This window comes from Electrophorus electricus, chromosome 8 (genome assembly GCF_041902795.1).
Source record: "Electrophorus electricus isolate QZ-2024a chromosome 8, ASM4190279v1, whole genome shotgun sequence".
Taxonomy (NCBI): Eukaryota; Metazoa; Chordata; class Actinopteri; order Gymnotiformes; family Gymnotidae; genus Electrophorus; species Electrophorus electricus.
This window is the reverse complement of record NC_137504.1, coordinates 22957456-22973292: the sequence shown is the minus strand read 5'-3', so window position 1 is coordinate 22973292 and position 15837 is coordinate 22957456. Positions and strand designations below refer to the sequence as shown.

The 15837-nt window shown below is 39.7% G+C and overlaps 2 protein-coding genes and 1 long non-coding RNA gene across 9 annotated transcripts; 1 reads left to right on the top strand and 2 right to left on the bottom strand.

Moving 5' to 3' along the window:
• Positions 1-627: 627 nt before the first annotated feature.
• LOC113570198 (uncharacterized) lies at positions 628-1879 on the bottom strand. Its single transcript, XR_003409873.3, has 3 exons — positions 1759-1879; positions 1498-1611; positions 628-995 (listed from the first exon to the last, which is right to left on the bottom strand). It is a non-coding gene; the product is annotated as an uncharacterized LOC113570198 (long non-coding RNA).
• A 3777-nt stretch (positions 1880-5656) lies between these two features.
• On the bottom strand, positions 5657-9784 carry gig2o (grass carp reovirus (GCRV)-induced gene 2o). 3 transcript variants are annotated; one of them, XM_081719650.1, is made up of 2 exons: positions 9767-9784; positions 5657-6619 (listed from the first exon to the last, which is right to left on the bottom strand). In XM_081719650.1, the coding sequence occupies exons 1-2, from the start codon at positions 9767-9769 to the stop codon at positions 5987-5989; spliced, it is 636 nt and encodes a 211-aa protein (XP_081575776.1). In that variant the 5' UTR covers positions 9770-9784; the 3' UTR covers positions 5657-5986. The 3 variants fall into 3 exon arrangements, with proteins under 3 accessions (XP_081575776.1, XP_026854267.1, XP_026854268.1); XM_026998466.3 differs by lacking the exon at positions 9767-9784 and adding an exon at positions 8911-8929; XM_026998467.3 differs by lacking the exon at positions 9767-9784 and adding an exon at positions 6708-6800.
• Positions 8582-15711, top strand: pou2af2b (POU class 2 homeobox associating factor 2b). 5 transcript variants are annotated; one of them, XM_081719648.1, is made up of 5 exons: positions 8582-8660; positions 11726-11826; positions 13090-13132; positions 13274-13578; positions 13859-15711. In XM_081719648.1, the coding sequence occupies exons 3-5, from the start codon at positions 13126-13128 to the stop codon at positions 14279-14281; spliced, it is 735 nt and encodes a 244-aa protein (XP_081575774.1). In that variant the 5' UTR covers positions 8582-8660; positions 11726-11826; positions 13090-13125; the 3' UTR covers positions 14282-15711. The 5 variants fall into 5 exon arrangements, with proteins under 5 accessions (XP_081575774.1, XP_081575772.1, XP_026854266.1 ...); XM_026998465.3 differs by lacking the exon at positions 8582-8660 and adding an exon at positions 8958-9235; XM_081719646.1 differs by lacking the exon at positions 8582-8660 and adding an exon at positions 8956-9235 and having other exon boundaries at positions 13090-13578.
• The last annotated feature ends 126 nt before the right edge of the window (positions 15712-15837 follow it).

The window sequence follows — 15837 nt, the reverse complement described above, 5'->3', positions numbered from 1 at the left end:
ACCAACACTAGCCCAACAGCCAATCAGCGTTTGCTTGACGCACAGCTACGAGAATCAACCTGTAGTTGAGATTTTTGAGGCGTAGATGTCACGGCGTCTGCGAGCCTTAGCGAGCTACCATTACCCATGACTCTCTAATCTGCGTCCCGACCAAGAGACGTTTACGTGGATCTTCGCAATAAGCATAAACCCTTACTCTTTACTAGCCACACCTCTACCAGTGTAGTGGAATGGCAGCCCCCTCATGCGGGTAATATGGTGTAGTGCATCAGCCAGGTCAGGCCATGACATTGACAGCTCCAAAGCTATAGATACTGTACTTGTTACTGCTCTGTACACCAACACTTTGAATTGAAAATCAAACACCTATAGGGTGTGGACTGACGATTGTTAACACAGATATAGTTCAGCCTTGTGAGATGACCCACTTTAAGGCATCTCTTGTAGTTTATGGAACTTGTTCCAAAGAATATTATTATTATTATTATTATTATTATTATTATTAATAATAATAATAATAATAATAATAATAATAATAATAATAATAATAATACATTGTTTGTGTAAAATATGTTCAAGTTTGAGTTCAAGTTCAAGTTTGGTTTATTATTTGGTTTATTTGTCACATATATAGTCATACACAGTATAACTCACAATGAAATAGTTCATTAGTTCATCAGAGTGCTCTGTCCAAACTGAGGAAAAATGAGGAAATATGTTACTCATCATTACTATAACACTGGTTATACTTTCCAATAGAGGTAAATTAATACGTAGTTCTGTGTTGAAGACAAAAAGTAAAAAAAATTGCGGGAAAAAAAATACATTAATGTTGTCACATACTATCTACAGGTATACCTGTCCCTGGAGCGCTCTTCTCCGACGACCACCCCTCCCCTATTCATCCGTTCCACAAGGCCCCTCCTGGGCACTCTTTCTATCCTCCTTTCCTGCTTCCACACGACGTCATCCAGTCTCAAGAGACCCTTAAACACCTTATATGAGAAAAGGCAGGTCACACAGAAAGACATGCGGGTGTTGTGGTGACATACATAGGAGACAAGCGGGACTGAGGCTCAGCAAACAACATAAGAAGAAAATCGCGCATGGAAACAACCATTTAATCAAAGCATTTAAAAAGCATTACGATAGCACCAATCAAGAAAAATAACTGCAGACATTAACGCTCAGGTAAATATCAGGATGAGATGTGGCCTTGCATTCTGTTTAATTCACCGGCATAAAACCTGTGCCAACAGTTAGCAGTCCAACCAACTCGTTTTCCTAAAATCAACCATGCGGAATTCCCAAACGGTTGGCTTGGCGTGCTTTCCTTGCTGAATCGATGCTTGATTTTGGACTGGAACTCAGGAACACTAAGCATGGCAATAATGATGGAAAACTATAGTCGTGACCTGAAATAAATTCACAAGAGCGTTGCGATACCAGTCGTAATTTATCGGGCTGGATCAGGGTAGTCACAACGCGCACCCGTACCTTTTCCTGCTGTCTGGCGTTCTCCTTTCCACGTCCGGTTCCTTGTGGTCCGTGGGATGGAATAATTCAAGCGTTCCCACTATGTTCTCCAGCATCCGAACGCGTTCGCAGAACCTGGCACAAAAGATAAATGCGTACTATAAACAAAACAACAACAACAACAACAAAACGCACAGACGAACCGCTCGAAGCACGCTATTAACATCCCGTCGATTATATTATTATATATATTTATATATATCCCGTCGATCCGGGAATGACCTTCACTATCTTCTTCTTCTCGGGGATGCGCGTTCATGTTCAGGGCCAGGGTGAACTTCCTCTCTGCGGGGCACCTGGAGGAGGGGTGGGATATTCGAAATTGAGGCAACACGGATATTTCATCTGTCAAACAGATGGCCAAGGTGCCGGATATTACGCTGAGGAATGATTCTAGTTGGTCTGTTCTGGCCTCCACTGTCCGTGTCCAGACTTCTACAATGGAGATTTGGAACGACCTACTTTGGGCCATTGATATCAGAAATACAGAAACATGGTGTGCCTTAATAATAATATATTACTATATTACATACTCATAACACTAGCATCTTCTGCATTTAAAAACTATATCTGTAGGCTAAACGACACAATATTTTTACATACATTTTCATCTACGATTATATATCTATTACAACATTTAAAAATCTATAATAAAATATTCGCAGCTGGTACAGAACTGAACAGAGACCTGAGGAGATTGAATGGGTTTTGTACCTCTCTATCCATGTACTGTGACTCCGAGGTGACTCCTTATTCGGACTCATAAGGAGACACACAGACAGGAAATTAAACTCTAAAAAGTCTTGGAGGGGAAGTGTAGAGGTCAGCCTGGTTGTCTGCATGCTGGATTGTGGTTCCGAAGTGTGGTGATCCCAATCCCAAGGGTGAGGCACCACTTCTGAGTGAGTAGCAATTGTGCACTGGATTCCTTTTGGCCAGAAGACATTGTGAATAAACCTTCAATGGTCTGGTTGAACTAGTCTGTTAGGGAAAACATTCCTATTTTCCTTTACCCTGTCCCTCTGGTCCCACCGTCTGCTTCGCCTGTGTCTGGTTTATATTTCTTCAGGACCCTGGGGTACATTTCCCAGAATTAGTGACACTGGAGAGTCAGAGAGGCTGAGAAGCACACACACTTTATTCAGTGATATGTGAGATTACATAGATGACAAAACAAAGCATATGAGTAAGCAGAAATATGTAAATGACATAGCAGGTCCAATATTTTCAGACATGATGTTCAGACATGATATGATATGCATTGTGTAGAATGAGACAGTAACTCCAGACCATTTGACACAGTCTTGCACCTATCTAAAGGTAAACAGCATAGAACAGCATGACATGAGAGAGAGAAATAAAGAGAGAGAGAAAGAGAGAGAACTATTTAGAGAAAAGGGGGAGAAATAAAATTACAAAAAAGGGAGTCGCATTGTAGAGAATTTTTAACATAGTCCACATTGGCTATTTGATCTGACAATGGTAGGTGGACATTGCAGGTGAAGACATCCCCCATCAGGTGATGTCCCATTCAAATCTCCCTGTGGGGTTGTGGGGTTATGGAACCAGTATGTGCAAAAGCAAGTCCATCAACAGCACAACTGCAACTTAAGCTCAGCTGCAGGCAACGAGGCATTTGGTGGCTGTAACGCTAAGCAGTAAGGAGGTGGACGCATGTTTGGAGTAGAGCGAGATTTATTATGGGCAAATCCAAAAACAGTCGTTATCGTAATCCAGGGTCAAGGAGCCAACACGGAGAGCACGGGGATACATGAATAAACAAAACTGCAAAAACCACACAAAGGCAAACAGGAAAGCAGGCTAATACTAAGGCTAGGGAAAACCTAGGGCTAGGAAACACGGAGTACAAACCAAAATAACCATACTAATAAACATGCAAACATTATATGAACTAAACACATACACTATTTCATTCAATAATACATACAAAGACCTGCAGAAACACAGGGAATAAGACATGGTTTAAATACACAAACTTAACCAGGGATAGGTGTGGCAAATCAAACAGAGGGTTGGAGAAAACGAAACTAAGGCATGGAACCAGGGAGTGCAGGATAACAGAAGACAGGGAAACCATGACAACAGGGATGCCAGGAGGGTGGCCATTCGTGACAGTGGCTCAAGTTCACATTTACTCTCTTCCTAGGGCACCCAGGAGCAATACCAGGACGCTGCTAAATCCTTTATGGCTTTCACAACCGCACTGCAGATATTCCATTCCAGCCTCTTCTTGCTGTCTGAGGAAAAGTGTGGTAGGCAGCACTTGAGCCAATAGCAGAAAATGCTCCAAATGGAGTCAGCTGCTGACATACAGAGCTACGCAAGAGCCCAGCCAGCCTTCTAGTACCATTAACTGGCTGGAGAAGATGCCCCATAGCCATTCAATTACCAACAAGTGAATCAGTCAGGACTGCAGTTCCTATAATGCTCCTCTCATTCGATAGAATATCTGTATTCTGTGTCCTAGGTGGGTTAAACAGAACACAATTATAGTTATAAAGTAAGTGGCATGATATGTTATTGAAGGTACAATTATTCATGTTATTTCTGTTCTATTCACTGTGTAAGCGTACACATGTTCCTACACATGGCATGTAACCTATGACACCTACAGCGCCCTGTGTCATATAATGCCTGTGCCTGTATAATTGTTAATCAAAATATATAGTTGATTTGAAACATGATAAGTGATATAGAACCGGCATGTACATTACTAAATAGTAAAATTTCTTTAACATATTGTCACGGGACCCCCTCCCCCCCACCAGAGGTCTTCTGGGGTTGGTGTTGTTCGTGTTGATGTTCCGTTTAAGTGTGTTCGTGTTTAACGTTGTTATTATGTGTGAGTGCCACCATTGTCTTTTATGTTATTCATTAATAAATGTTTCACCACGTCAAGGGAGTCTGTGCGTCCTGCCCCACACCCTGCAGCACTCAGGCCAACGTTATACACATCTGATACTTTTGACGCTGGGAGGGAGGGAATGAGACACGAATGTGAATATGGAGTTTCTTTATTGTCCATGACAGCAAAAAAAAGGGAAAAAAAGGAATCAGTAAAGCTTAGCGGCAAGCTGGCTAAAAGCAAAACAGGAATGTTTTGCAATCTGCAAACACCTCCCAAACAGACCTGCCTATGCTGGGGATGCATATTGTCTGGTCTGTTCAAGATCAGCTGATTTTTAACATGCCACACTTGATCATCATCTCCATTCTTATCAGAATCGCTTTCTCATAAGAAACTTTTTTTACCTTGACCTTCCACTTCCTCACTGCAAAGTACTGCCATTCTCATAACGTGTACTGACCGATACATGTTTGTTGATCTTTCTGGTTACCGAACTCATTTTCCTCCTAAACCAATCCTTCAGCCTAACCCTTCCGTGCTTCCCCGACTCTGCTTACCCGTATCAACCCTGGACTGGATAGTTTTAATTCTGGACTGTTCACCCACAGTCCTTAGCCCAGTCCTTCCATACTCAGCATTCAAGTAGATGGCTTGGCAAGCTAATAAAGTATTAAAGACCTCATGCAATTGGGTCCTCTTTCTCTTGTGTGATTATTACTGTTACACAATATAACCAGCTAACATGTCAGACTCGAAGCACTGAGATGCAGCAAAGCAACAGAAGGTCTCATGGCACAGCAGACGAGTAATTCACAGCAATGAAAGAGCACATGTGGATTTTAAATATGGAGTGGAAAAAACAAGGAATAAATGAATGTGATTAGGAGAATGTGAATGTTACAGGTGTCTGTGTGTGTGTGTGTATATATGTGGCAGTGGGCGTTTACCTGTGGCAGTGTGCCTGGCAGCTGTAACTGTGTACATACTGTACATACTTTTAAAAACTGTTTTGTTAATTCTTTAACATTCTATCTTGAAAATAAAATTGTGACAACAGCATATGGGGTGGGCGGTCCTTCTACCGACTATGAAATAATGAAATGTACTCTTTCTTGTGCAGCTATGCCTTTGTAGTAATAGTTATACTTAGAATTCATGGTCCGTTTAAATAACAGAGGAACTGTCATGGTGTGTATGCATTGAGAATAACTGACATATACAGTCCGAACACATTCACAAAGACTAATCCAATTTAGTTAACAGTTTCCCAGTTTATTGTGGTTTACAATGGAGACCCGTTAATTGTCCTGTCAGCAGCAGACAAATCTTAAAAGTTAAAAGCTCAAAAGGCAGGAGTCTCAAGAGAACTTTATTAATCATGGTAAGATTAATACTGCAGTTGTTTAGGTTTTATTTTTAAAAATCACATCTATAAATAAAACCAGATTTTTTTCTAAAATCTGGTAGATATAGGGTAGATTATGCCTTACTACATAAAATAGGTTTAAACAACATAATGAGCAAATATGCTAATATCATCCCATAGATTAGGAATTTGCAATGTAAAGATAACATTGCCTTTCATTTAGAGACACATCGATGCTCTCTTTGAAACAAACAAATTCTCTCACTGCATTCCCAGCAGTCTTGGATATGGTGTGGCCTATCAGGCGTGTTTTGACCACACAAGCTGCATTCCCCGGTGCGCAGCTGGTTGCGTATTAGCCGTCGGAGTTCCCAACGTTTATCGTTGTCCATACAACATACGACGCCAATCACAGTGATCCGAATCGGGTCCCATACGCAGTCTTCCTCGCGGCCGCTTTTGATAGCTGAGACGTTACTATTAGGGGGAATCCATGCGCTGTCGTAGCCATTCTGGTGCCATGATTTTTGCAGTGGATGATTGTCACAGTCTATTTTTTTCACTTTACCGACATTAACTTTAAGTTTGAACACGACCCTTTCCCTCTTGTCGGTGTTAAGTGGATAACATTTCGCCTTGTCAATGTTGCGACTCACGTACACTCCTTGGCCCAAAAGTCCATCTATGGAGGCCTTGAAGCCATTGATGATGATATCTTTGGCGTTGTTTATATGTGTGCCGTGGTACATAGGATAAACACGGCTATTTTTCGGCTTCTTCCCCGACGACAGAGTTTCTTCAACAGTTCGCCACCCTGCGAAATTCACCATTTGCGCCATGTCTCCAGTCTGCAATTAAACCGAAAGAGTGAAATTGATTATGACAACATTCTACGTTTCCAAATAACACTACAAATAGGTTACAATAAACGTTTACCCTCTTTTATTTTTTTTTGTTCTTCCGTTCTTGCTTTCAGTATCTATGAAATGACTTCCTCAGTAAAAAACAAAACAAAACATCGGTTCAAAAGAAACTGAAACTATACTATGGAAAGCCAAAGAAGTCAAAATTTGCCTCGAACTAAAGTTTTATTTGTAAAACTGCGATAAGGGTGGTGTTCTGGACGTTTTTACGCCGCAACATATGCTGTTATTGTTCACTACACCATAAAATACACCACAAAAACCATCAAAAATGCAGTATTTTATGGTGCTTATATAACAGTTTCGATGACAATTTATAACACAGCTTTAAGTGCTTTAAAACAGCATTTTTTACACCGGGTTTGCACCCCTCCAACTGCGTTAAAATTGCTGCTTTATAATAAGGTAATGAGTTCCACCTGCCAGTTTTTGACAGCCAATAGAGTTAAACTTTCTTCGCCCAGTCGCTCACAAATGAGGTCAGACCAGACCAGTTTACTACAAATCTTATCCGCTGATAAACCAGTGCTCAAATTTGTTTATTTTGGGGACTAGTATGTTCACTAATATGTTAATTCACTAAATAGTTCATTTATTCTTAGCTAGTTAGGTTAGCATACAGTTCTTAGCTAGCTAGGTTAGCTAGCTAGCTAAAAGTTTATTAGACCTAGCAATAGTGATCATGGTTAGGTACTTCACACATTGTACTTTAAATGGGCAATTTAAATGAGCAAGTACTATAAAAGGGCAGTTAACTAGTTTGCTAGCAATATATACAGCTGGAAGATGACAAGGAGGAACTGTTGTAGACAGACACAGAATGACTGCACTTGGCAATCTGGGCCCTATGTATTTCAATAAACATTAATGAGGTAGGGGCCATTTTGAATGAATTAAACTGGTAAAACACTAACAAGAGACAGCTAACTAATAATAAAGAAACTAAAAACAAAGTCCACTCAAAGCTAGCTGTAGTTGGCCAAGAGTAAGTTGTTTCTAGCACTAGACTGAAAGCAAGTTTGTCATCTTGCAGGAACAAATGCACAATATTTGTGTCAAGCTTGATGGCTAGCTAGCTGTCAGAGGTGCGGGTTGGTAGTGTTGTTATAGCAACTGCTAACTTCAGACTTTTGTCATGTTAAAACTGAATGAAAATGGAAGAGGATACGTCAACAAAATAAGCGAGATGTCAACAATGAATATGAATAAAATTGCTTTATAGCGCTATTGGTTCTGAGGTATCCCTGGTTTGTACATTTGTGGTTTTACTCCAAGTCTAGCACTGGGCAGTCAGGACCCCATGTCTCTTAAAGATTAATGTTTGTGCCTGGTCACAAAGCTTCTACATTTATTTGATTATTTATTTGAGCTTGAGCTGTGTCTGCCTTCAATGCTAGCTACTAAGTATTGTCATCTTAGAGAAAGGCTAATAAATTATAGCCTTGTTCTTTAAAACAGGCCTTGTGATGTAATTTGGCTTGTCTGTTCTTTTTCTGAGTTATAAAAAAAAACTTTGATTTTTGAAAACAACTTTGCACTCATTTATCAGCAGATACGTTCTGTAGTGAATTGGTCTGGCCTAACCTTGTTCATGCACAATTGGCTAGAAAGTTAAACTCTATTGGCTAAGAACTGGCAGGTGAAGCTCATTACCTTATTACAAAGCGATGCTTTTAATACCATTGGAGAGACTAGAAAGCGGAATTAAAATACTGTTTTAGAGATGTGCCATTTATTTACGGCATTTTAAACTGTCATATAACTGTCATGGTTTTTGTGGCATATTTTAGGCATAAAAACTTCCAAAACGCTGTTTTTTTCTCGCTGTTTTACAAACAAAACGCGTTTAGTCCGAGCTGAATTTTGACTACTTTGGCTTTCCATACTATTCGTGGCTCTGCTGGTTACCCGTGTGAAATAATGTCACCTGCTGGCTATCGTTTTTAACTTTTTAACTTCTGGCTATGTAAGTAAATAGGCTATACACTACACACACAAAATCGAAAAACGTTAAATTCCCCACACATTTTCATGATGCGAACGGATAAAAATTTCAAGCCGTTTGGGTAACACCCCCAGCCCGTGCGCAAAGTAATTGAAGGAGCGTTTGTCAAGAGTAGTGGGCTAGGCTATATTTTGGCGAAGAGCGTCTGTCAGTTAATCGCCATTATAACTGCTGTGTGCAAAATCAACAGCATTACCATGTTCATCCTTACCATCCTTTTCACTGTCGAATGTGCTTGTCAATTTTTTTTTTCCATTTCTGCAGTCGCCTCTTCTAATCTACCATGTAGGCCTGGATGCAAATACTGAGAAACGTCCTCCGGCCAATCATTTGCATTTACACAAATCATAAAGACTTTACTATTGATACCATGTGAGAGGTATAAAAATGTGTGTGTGCGCACCTAGTTATCCATAAATTCTACAGACTTTGTTAAATGGCTCGTTGTATAATGAACGCGGTATGACTATAACTGGACTACAAAGTCATACTGACAAGCACAGGCACCTTTAAGCTACAAAATATGATGGAGACAGGTGAGAATCTCTGTGTTCTGTATTTGTTTATATATATATATATATATATATATATATATATATATATATATATATATATATATATATATATATATATATATAAAAAGTTGGCCTATTTCAATTAATCATTTACAGTCCCAACTACTTATTATTTGTTTTTAAACTGTTCATACCTAGGTATGAATACTTGTGGTAGCCTTATATACAAATACCAAGTACCAACTGTTCCAACTAGTTCAATGATATAAACAATGTCTACTGGTTTGTTGATTTGTTCGCTTTCAGTTCAGAAAATTAATGTCAATTGTGTGCAATGTATTTAAGTTGGTCAAAATATTTGTACTATTTGTTATTTGCTAGTTCAGGACAAACTCTTAAAGGCTGTTTTATATTGCTCCTTAATGTAGCTTCCTGAAGAGCTCTGACCAACACTCTGATAATTGGATCACTCATCCAGTGTAAGACCATTTGATATATGAAGAACAGATTGGCGAAACACTTGACATCTATGTTGTGTTAATCTGCCCATACCATGGACTAGTCTCCAAATTGCCCATACTTGTTCCATGTACCGGTGTCCAAAATAGGTATTTACCTTTAAAAAAAGAACAGCATGTAAATTTCTACACAAGACCAAAAAGGGGAGGAAAAAATGGGTTAAAGGGGAAGCAAAACATGGTCTTTTGTCCAGTGTTGGATTACGTATTATACTCAAGGTCTTAATTTAGTGACCGAGGAACCAAACAATGATCGTCTTTATTCATGTGCATTACTTGTCAACCCTTTTACTCTTTGATAACGAGAATCTGTTTAACCAACTTCTAAGAGCATAAAAAAGCAAAACTGCTGGAAATTAGGAAATTAGATTTACTTACATGGTAGTGGCACATTATATTTGTGCTTATAGAAAATCCTTTTGGGCATCTGTTTTCTAAAATTAAGCTTTCAAACACAGTTATCTTTGCACAGCATTAAAGCCATAGTATTTACTCTCATACAGCAAAAACAGGAACTGAATAAATAGTTTTTTCAAGTGCTTATGTTTTCAAAAATTCATGTGCCAAAATACTGGCTCAGCTGTACCAATGTGTGATAAAATGTGTGTTATTAGATCTGCACACAGATAGTGGATCATGTAGCACACTGAAAACAGCCACTGGCTAAAAGAATTCATTTTAAAGGATGTGACACTGTAACACTTTTATACTGGGATATAACCACTAAGGCCAGAGATACCAAATAACAATCAGTGAGTATAGCAGGATGCAGTGCCACCTTCAAAATTCAATAAGCATTTACATTTATGTTGAATTGATTGATGGGCTGATTTTTTAAAATCTAGACTTAAAGTATAGCATTCTGATCATTCTTCCTAGCATCCACGTTCAGTGTGGCCTGGTCACATATGAGTTGCTGGCATGTGTTAGTCACTGTTACCACAACCAGGAAATACTGATGTATTTTATCAAGTTTCCATGGAACAGTGCTATACTTTGTGGATGGACACTGCTGAGCAGTTACTGCAAACCAAGAAAGAACATACAAGCCTACTGGCTTGGCAAAAAATGTTAAATTGAATAACCTCTTGCTTAGTTTGACAGTCCTAGTCTCATTTGAATAGTCATACATTACCTGGGAAGCTGGGTACAGTTTTCCCCTGTTGAATGTGTCACACAGAAATGTGTTCTACCTTACAGCAGAGGAAAACACTGCCTAATTTCTTAGTTCCCCAGAGACGGCAAAAAGTTACAGAGCCCTTACTACTCACTTCTAAGCACTCAGACATGATAAACGATGCAGCATATTTAAAACTCCCTTGAAGAAGACCTAATTATTGAGAACCCTTCTAGTAAGCTAAGCAGGAAAGAAGGCACTGTTTAGCTGGATTTTCATTTTTGCTTGCTTTTTAGGAAACCATATTAAATTACTCATGTATGGAAAGTCACAATCCTTTCCCATTATTTTTAAGGGGGGGAAACAAAAAAGGAAAGAACAAAGAAAAAACAACAATCTTAATATTTAAGACAAAAAAAAGCTTTAGTTCTATACAGAGAAGATTACTACACTGTGTATTTGTGAAAGATTTTACACATTTTTATTTTACACATCTTTGACAAACAATAAAGCAAATATGGTCGAAATCTTAGGCTAGGATGTTACAGTATTGTTGATAACATTATGATGGTGAAACCAATCATGTATGTGCTGTTTGCCCCAGATACAGACTAACAAGAGACTTGTACTAACCTATTCTTTAAATGGGGGATTTTCAGTTGAACATCTGGCCTGGGACTAGGTTTAATCTGTACCAGAAACCGATCCAATGGGTATGCTATTCAGCTAAGTGTGCTCATTAATAGCCACAGCTATAACTCAACTCCAGCCACAGCACAAAAATCCTTTAAACAGTCTACTAAAGAGTTGACTGCCGATCCTTGCATTTACCTCTGCTTTTACATTTTGCATTGACATTTATTTCATTCTCATTAGAGTACTCCAAGAGAGTGTACCAAGGTGTCAGGGTCAAGCACACAGTCAAAGACCTGCTAGCCGAAAAGCGATCAAGGCAAACTAATACACCAAGGTTCAGTGTAAGTAACTGATAACTCAGTTTCCACATTCTGTTCTTCTCCTCAGAACATACACGTCTTTATAATTGTCGTCTATCCAAGCTATCCATACAGTACACATTTCATGTGGAATTGTGAACATTGGAGAGCGACGTACCACTCACTACTATAGCTTCCTACTATTTTGCTAATGTCACCTTAGAAAGATTGGTATCTGTACACCTGTTGGCATTAGCACTGCCTTCCTGAAATGGTCTGGATAAGTGATGCATTGTTAGAGGCAGACGGTTGAACGCAGCATTAGGTCATTAGCAATCCCTGACCAAAGGCAAACGGAACAGGCCGCCCTTTTGCTGGGCACTTGCTGCTGCCTGTGTGTGTGTGGACATCCCCTACTGCTCCTACCCCCCCGCCCTTTATATTAAACGAATGGCTCCAATCGTGCCACATGCAAATTTCACAGGGGTGGATGACGTTGGCACACAATCATGTCAGAGCACAAAGCTAGAGCACCAGTAAGAAAGTTTAGTTCTTTCTTTTGCCTAATTTAGAAAATTAGTTCATTCAAATATACCTTGGGACAAGATACACCCCTCAGAATTAAGCTGAATTGCTACTATTTTCTTAACTCCATTCTACAATAAAGAGATTCTTCTGTAATAGGTTAATATATTTTTTGTAGTTAGTTTTCAGGTAAAGTATCACTCCAAAAAATGCCAATGGTAAAATAAAGTATTGTATGCACTGTACCCATCTCTTCAGAACTCAGGGGTACTCTTCATCTATAACAAGCTTGCCATTTGGGATGTGTTCTTAGTCATTCCATCACGTCTTTAGACCCTCAAGGCACACAAACCACTGCAGGTGAAGCGATCACACACACACACACACACACACACACAGACACAGACATGCACACATATACAGGGTGGGGGTTGCTATTATGACACTGGCAAATTACATTCAAATATCCACCCACAAAATTTGCCTGGCTTTCAACAGAAGCAGCTTGTGAGCTAGGGCCTGCCCGTCTTCAACTCAATACTCAGTGTGACTTTAAAGCGCAACTGACGTAAAGTAGCACACCAGGGATTCCACATTCTGTGCATCTGCGCTCCACAAAGCACTCTTCCCCCTGAACACTGTGATGTTGTTTCCAGTGACTGTTTACACTTTCTCAGAATATATGTGATTCTGAGTCATCTGCAGGTAGGACATGTAGACCAACACGCTGCCCTGAAGGCAACGAAAATAACATCCATATTTTTTTCTTCTGGATTTCAGGCAGGAGCCAGCTCCTCCCAGCCAGCATTTGTACAAATGCCAGGTGAGCTCACTCCTCCACCACGATCATCCGATAAAGCTCTTACAGTGCTCAGTGTAATTATTCTCCGCACCCAGAAGCATTTTCCAGAGGTAATGAGAGAGCTATTTCACCACACCACTTTGTTCCTGCTTCCTCCTGAAGGGCCCCACATGCTTCCTGGATACTACAGCATGCGAAGGTCCATCCTGCCGGATTCTGAGCTGTGCCACTCCATGAAGCAGTACTCCGCAGACTCCTACTCACCATCCCTGGGAGGGAAGGCCTTTCCTTATGACCACTCCTCCAGCTACCCCTCTTTTATTGATAGCTACTACCAGCCAGAATCATTTGGAGACTACAGGGGTGCGACCACGTATGCAGCTAGTGGGGGGTCCCTGTTCCCGCCATCCACACTATCCACACTACTACCCTCTCTCTCTGGGGAGACATCATCACATCTACTCTTGGTATTGATCTTTCCTGAAATCTGAAGTTGTATTCTAAGTATATTAATAAAGAGAGGTAATGTGGCACAATGAAAATGAATGACACAATATCTGGATAAAAAGGGGAAGGAAAACAATGCATGGCATTCTTAAGAATGAAAAGCCTGTGAAGTTATTAAAACAAAAGTAAAATAATACATAATGTTTTCTGTGTGGTACTCTCAGAGGCAACATGAGGCACAAGTCCCACAATGCTGTATGCTGAACTTTTATTCCCTTCAACTTCCCTTTCTTCCCATAGAGAGATCCATGGGACCAGCCTTCAGACGAGCAGGTCAGCCCGCCAGAGGGTCTTTGTTCTGAGGGCCCTGCCCCTGCAGCAGACTCTCCGTCCCTGGGTGGTCCTGACTCAGGCAGCTCCTCCCCATACCGACTCTCAGTGAGCCGCAGCAATGGAGCTGCCCCCTCAGGCTCACAGTCTTACACTCTGCAGCCCCTGGAGGATGTCCACTACTCTGCGACCTCCTACAGCCCTGCCCCCAGCTACTCCTGCCCACCATACATGACTGTTCCTGGTGACCTGGCCGTGGTCAAGATGGCACCTGCCTCTTCAGAGGAGCCCGGTGGAGGGATGACATCTCTCAATGATGTTACAAGCCAATCATGGGCCAAGGATGATGGGACTGGCTCGTGGATGTCATACGAGACGAGAAGGGGTTTTTAAAAGGCTCTGATGCAACTGATGTGGACACCAAACTGTGGGTGCAGGCAGAAGATGAAATATGGCACCCAGAACCGCTGAAATTTTAGTTGACGTTTGTAAGAAGCTTAATGTCTTACAGGAAGCAACAGTGGGTGTATAACAATATGTGCACGCAATTTTCTGTAATTATGAAAATGTAACTAAGTTACATTTAAATGTTTTTGTTTTAAATTTTACATCAGGATGTGCTCAAATTAAATACAGATTTGTGTTTTATTTACAGTTTTATTATAAAGAGTCATAGGCTAGTTAATGATATGTGGTAAGGTTTAGTTTAAAATTTAAATTGGCACTCTTTTTTTAAAAGCCACTTTGTTTTTTAAGAAGGCTTTGTAAAAATAAAACATTGATAATTGATTTTATATGTATTACATTCTAGCCTTAGAGGTGTAAGGATTTCCACAGTTTTAGGTTCTTTGTGACTTTTGATTCTGAGATCAAGATTTAATTATTTTTATTGTATATGTTAAAATATTCTATAGAGCTCTGATTATATACTGGTTACTAATTTTCAAAATAAAAAAGCAAAGTAACATATCCTTGTGCAAAAAAAGATCTTATAAATTAGTGCAGTTAAGTTATAAACAATACAGAAACCTGAACTACTACATTTAAAACCTTATATAGTGTATGAGAGCTTTTCAAAAGAGACCAATGGGAATATAGACAAAATTTTTGAATTTTGATGTATTATTTCAAACTTCAATCGGGTTTTCGATAACGGTTTTCCCTTCATGGTTATTTAGCATACATAGCCTAAAGTTAATACAACAAATTAAACAAGTTCTCCATATTCGCTGTGAAAGTAGGCATTTACTTGATGCCTCAAGGTTGTGCCTCAGGTTTATCAGTTGTATAATAAATTTGTTCCATGGACAAACCCAGTGTTTGGAATAGCCGTTATAGATCATCAGAGACGTTAAATAATTTTCAAACTATGACAAACATTACGGCACATCTATTTTAATTACTTATGTGGAGCAGTACAACAGTAAGACTACGTCTATTTTAATGATTTATGTGCTTACTGTTGTGATGTCAATATTATTGTACATCAAAGCTTTTAAAGAAACTTAATAGGTCTTGTCATAAATACTAATACCAAAACACATTAACCTTACTTGCTAACTTTGTTTAGGCCTATCTTGAAAACTACGATAAAATAATATAATTTTTGTTTAGATGCAATGTCGAATGTTATGAAATGTCGAATGTTATGAACTTTACTTGCCATACGATGTAAATGTAAAATTTTCAAGTCCAAGTCCACCGTAGTCGATATTACTTGGATTAAAGACATTGAAATTATTACATTAATACGACTGTGTGGACATTCAATCTGGAAATGCAGCACTCTTTGTTTCTACCTCTGCACGTCCTTTTATGCACTTGGCGGTTGTGCACGTACTGCACACTAGCGTACTGAAAGAGCCTATTGCGTTAACGGTTGGGCAGTGCGTACTGAATCCAATCTAGTGCCTTCTGTACGCCATTTCGGACGCCGCCGTCCTCCTCTG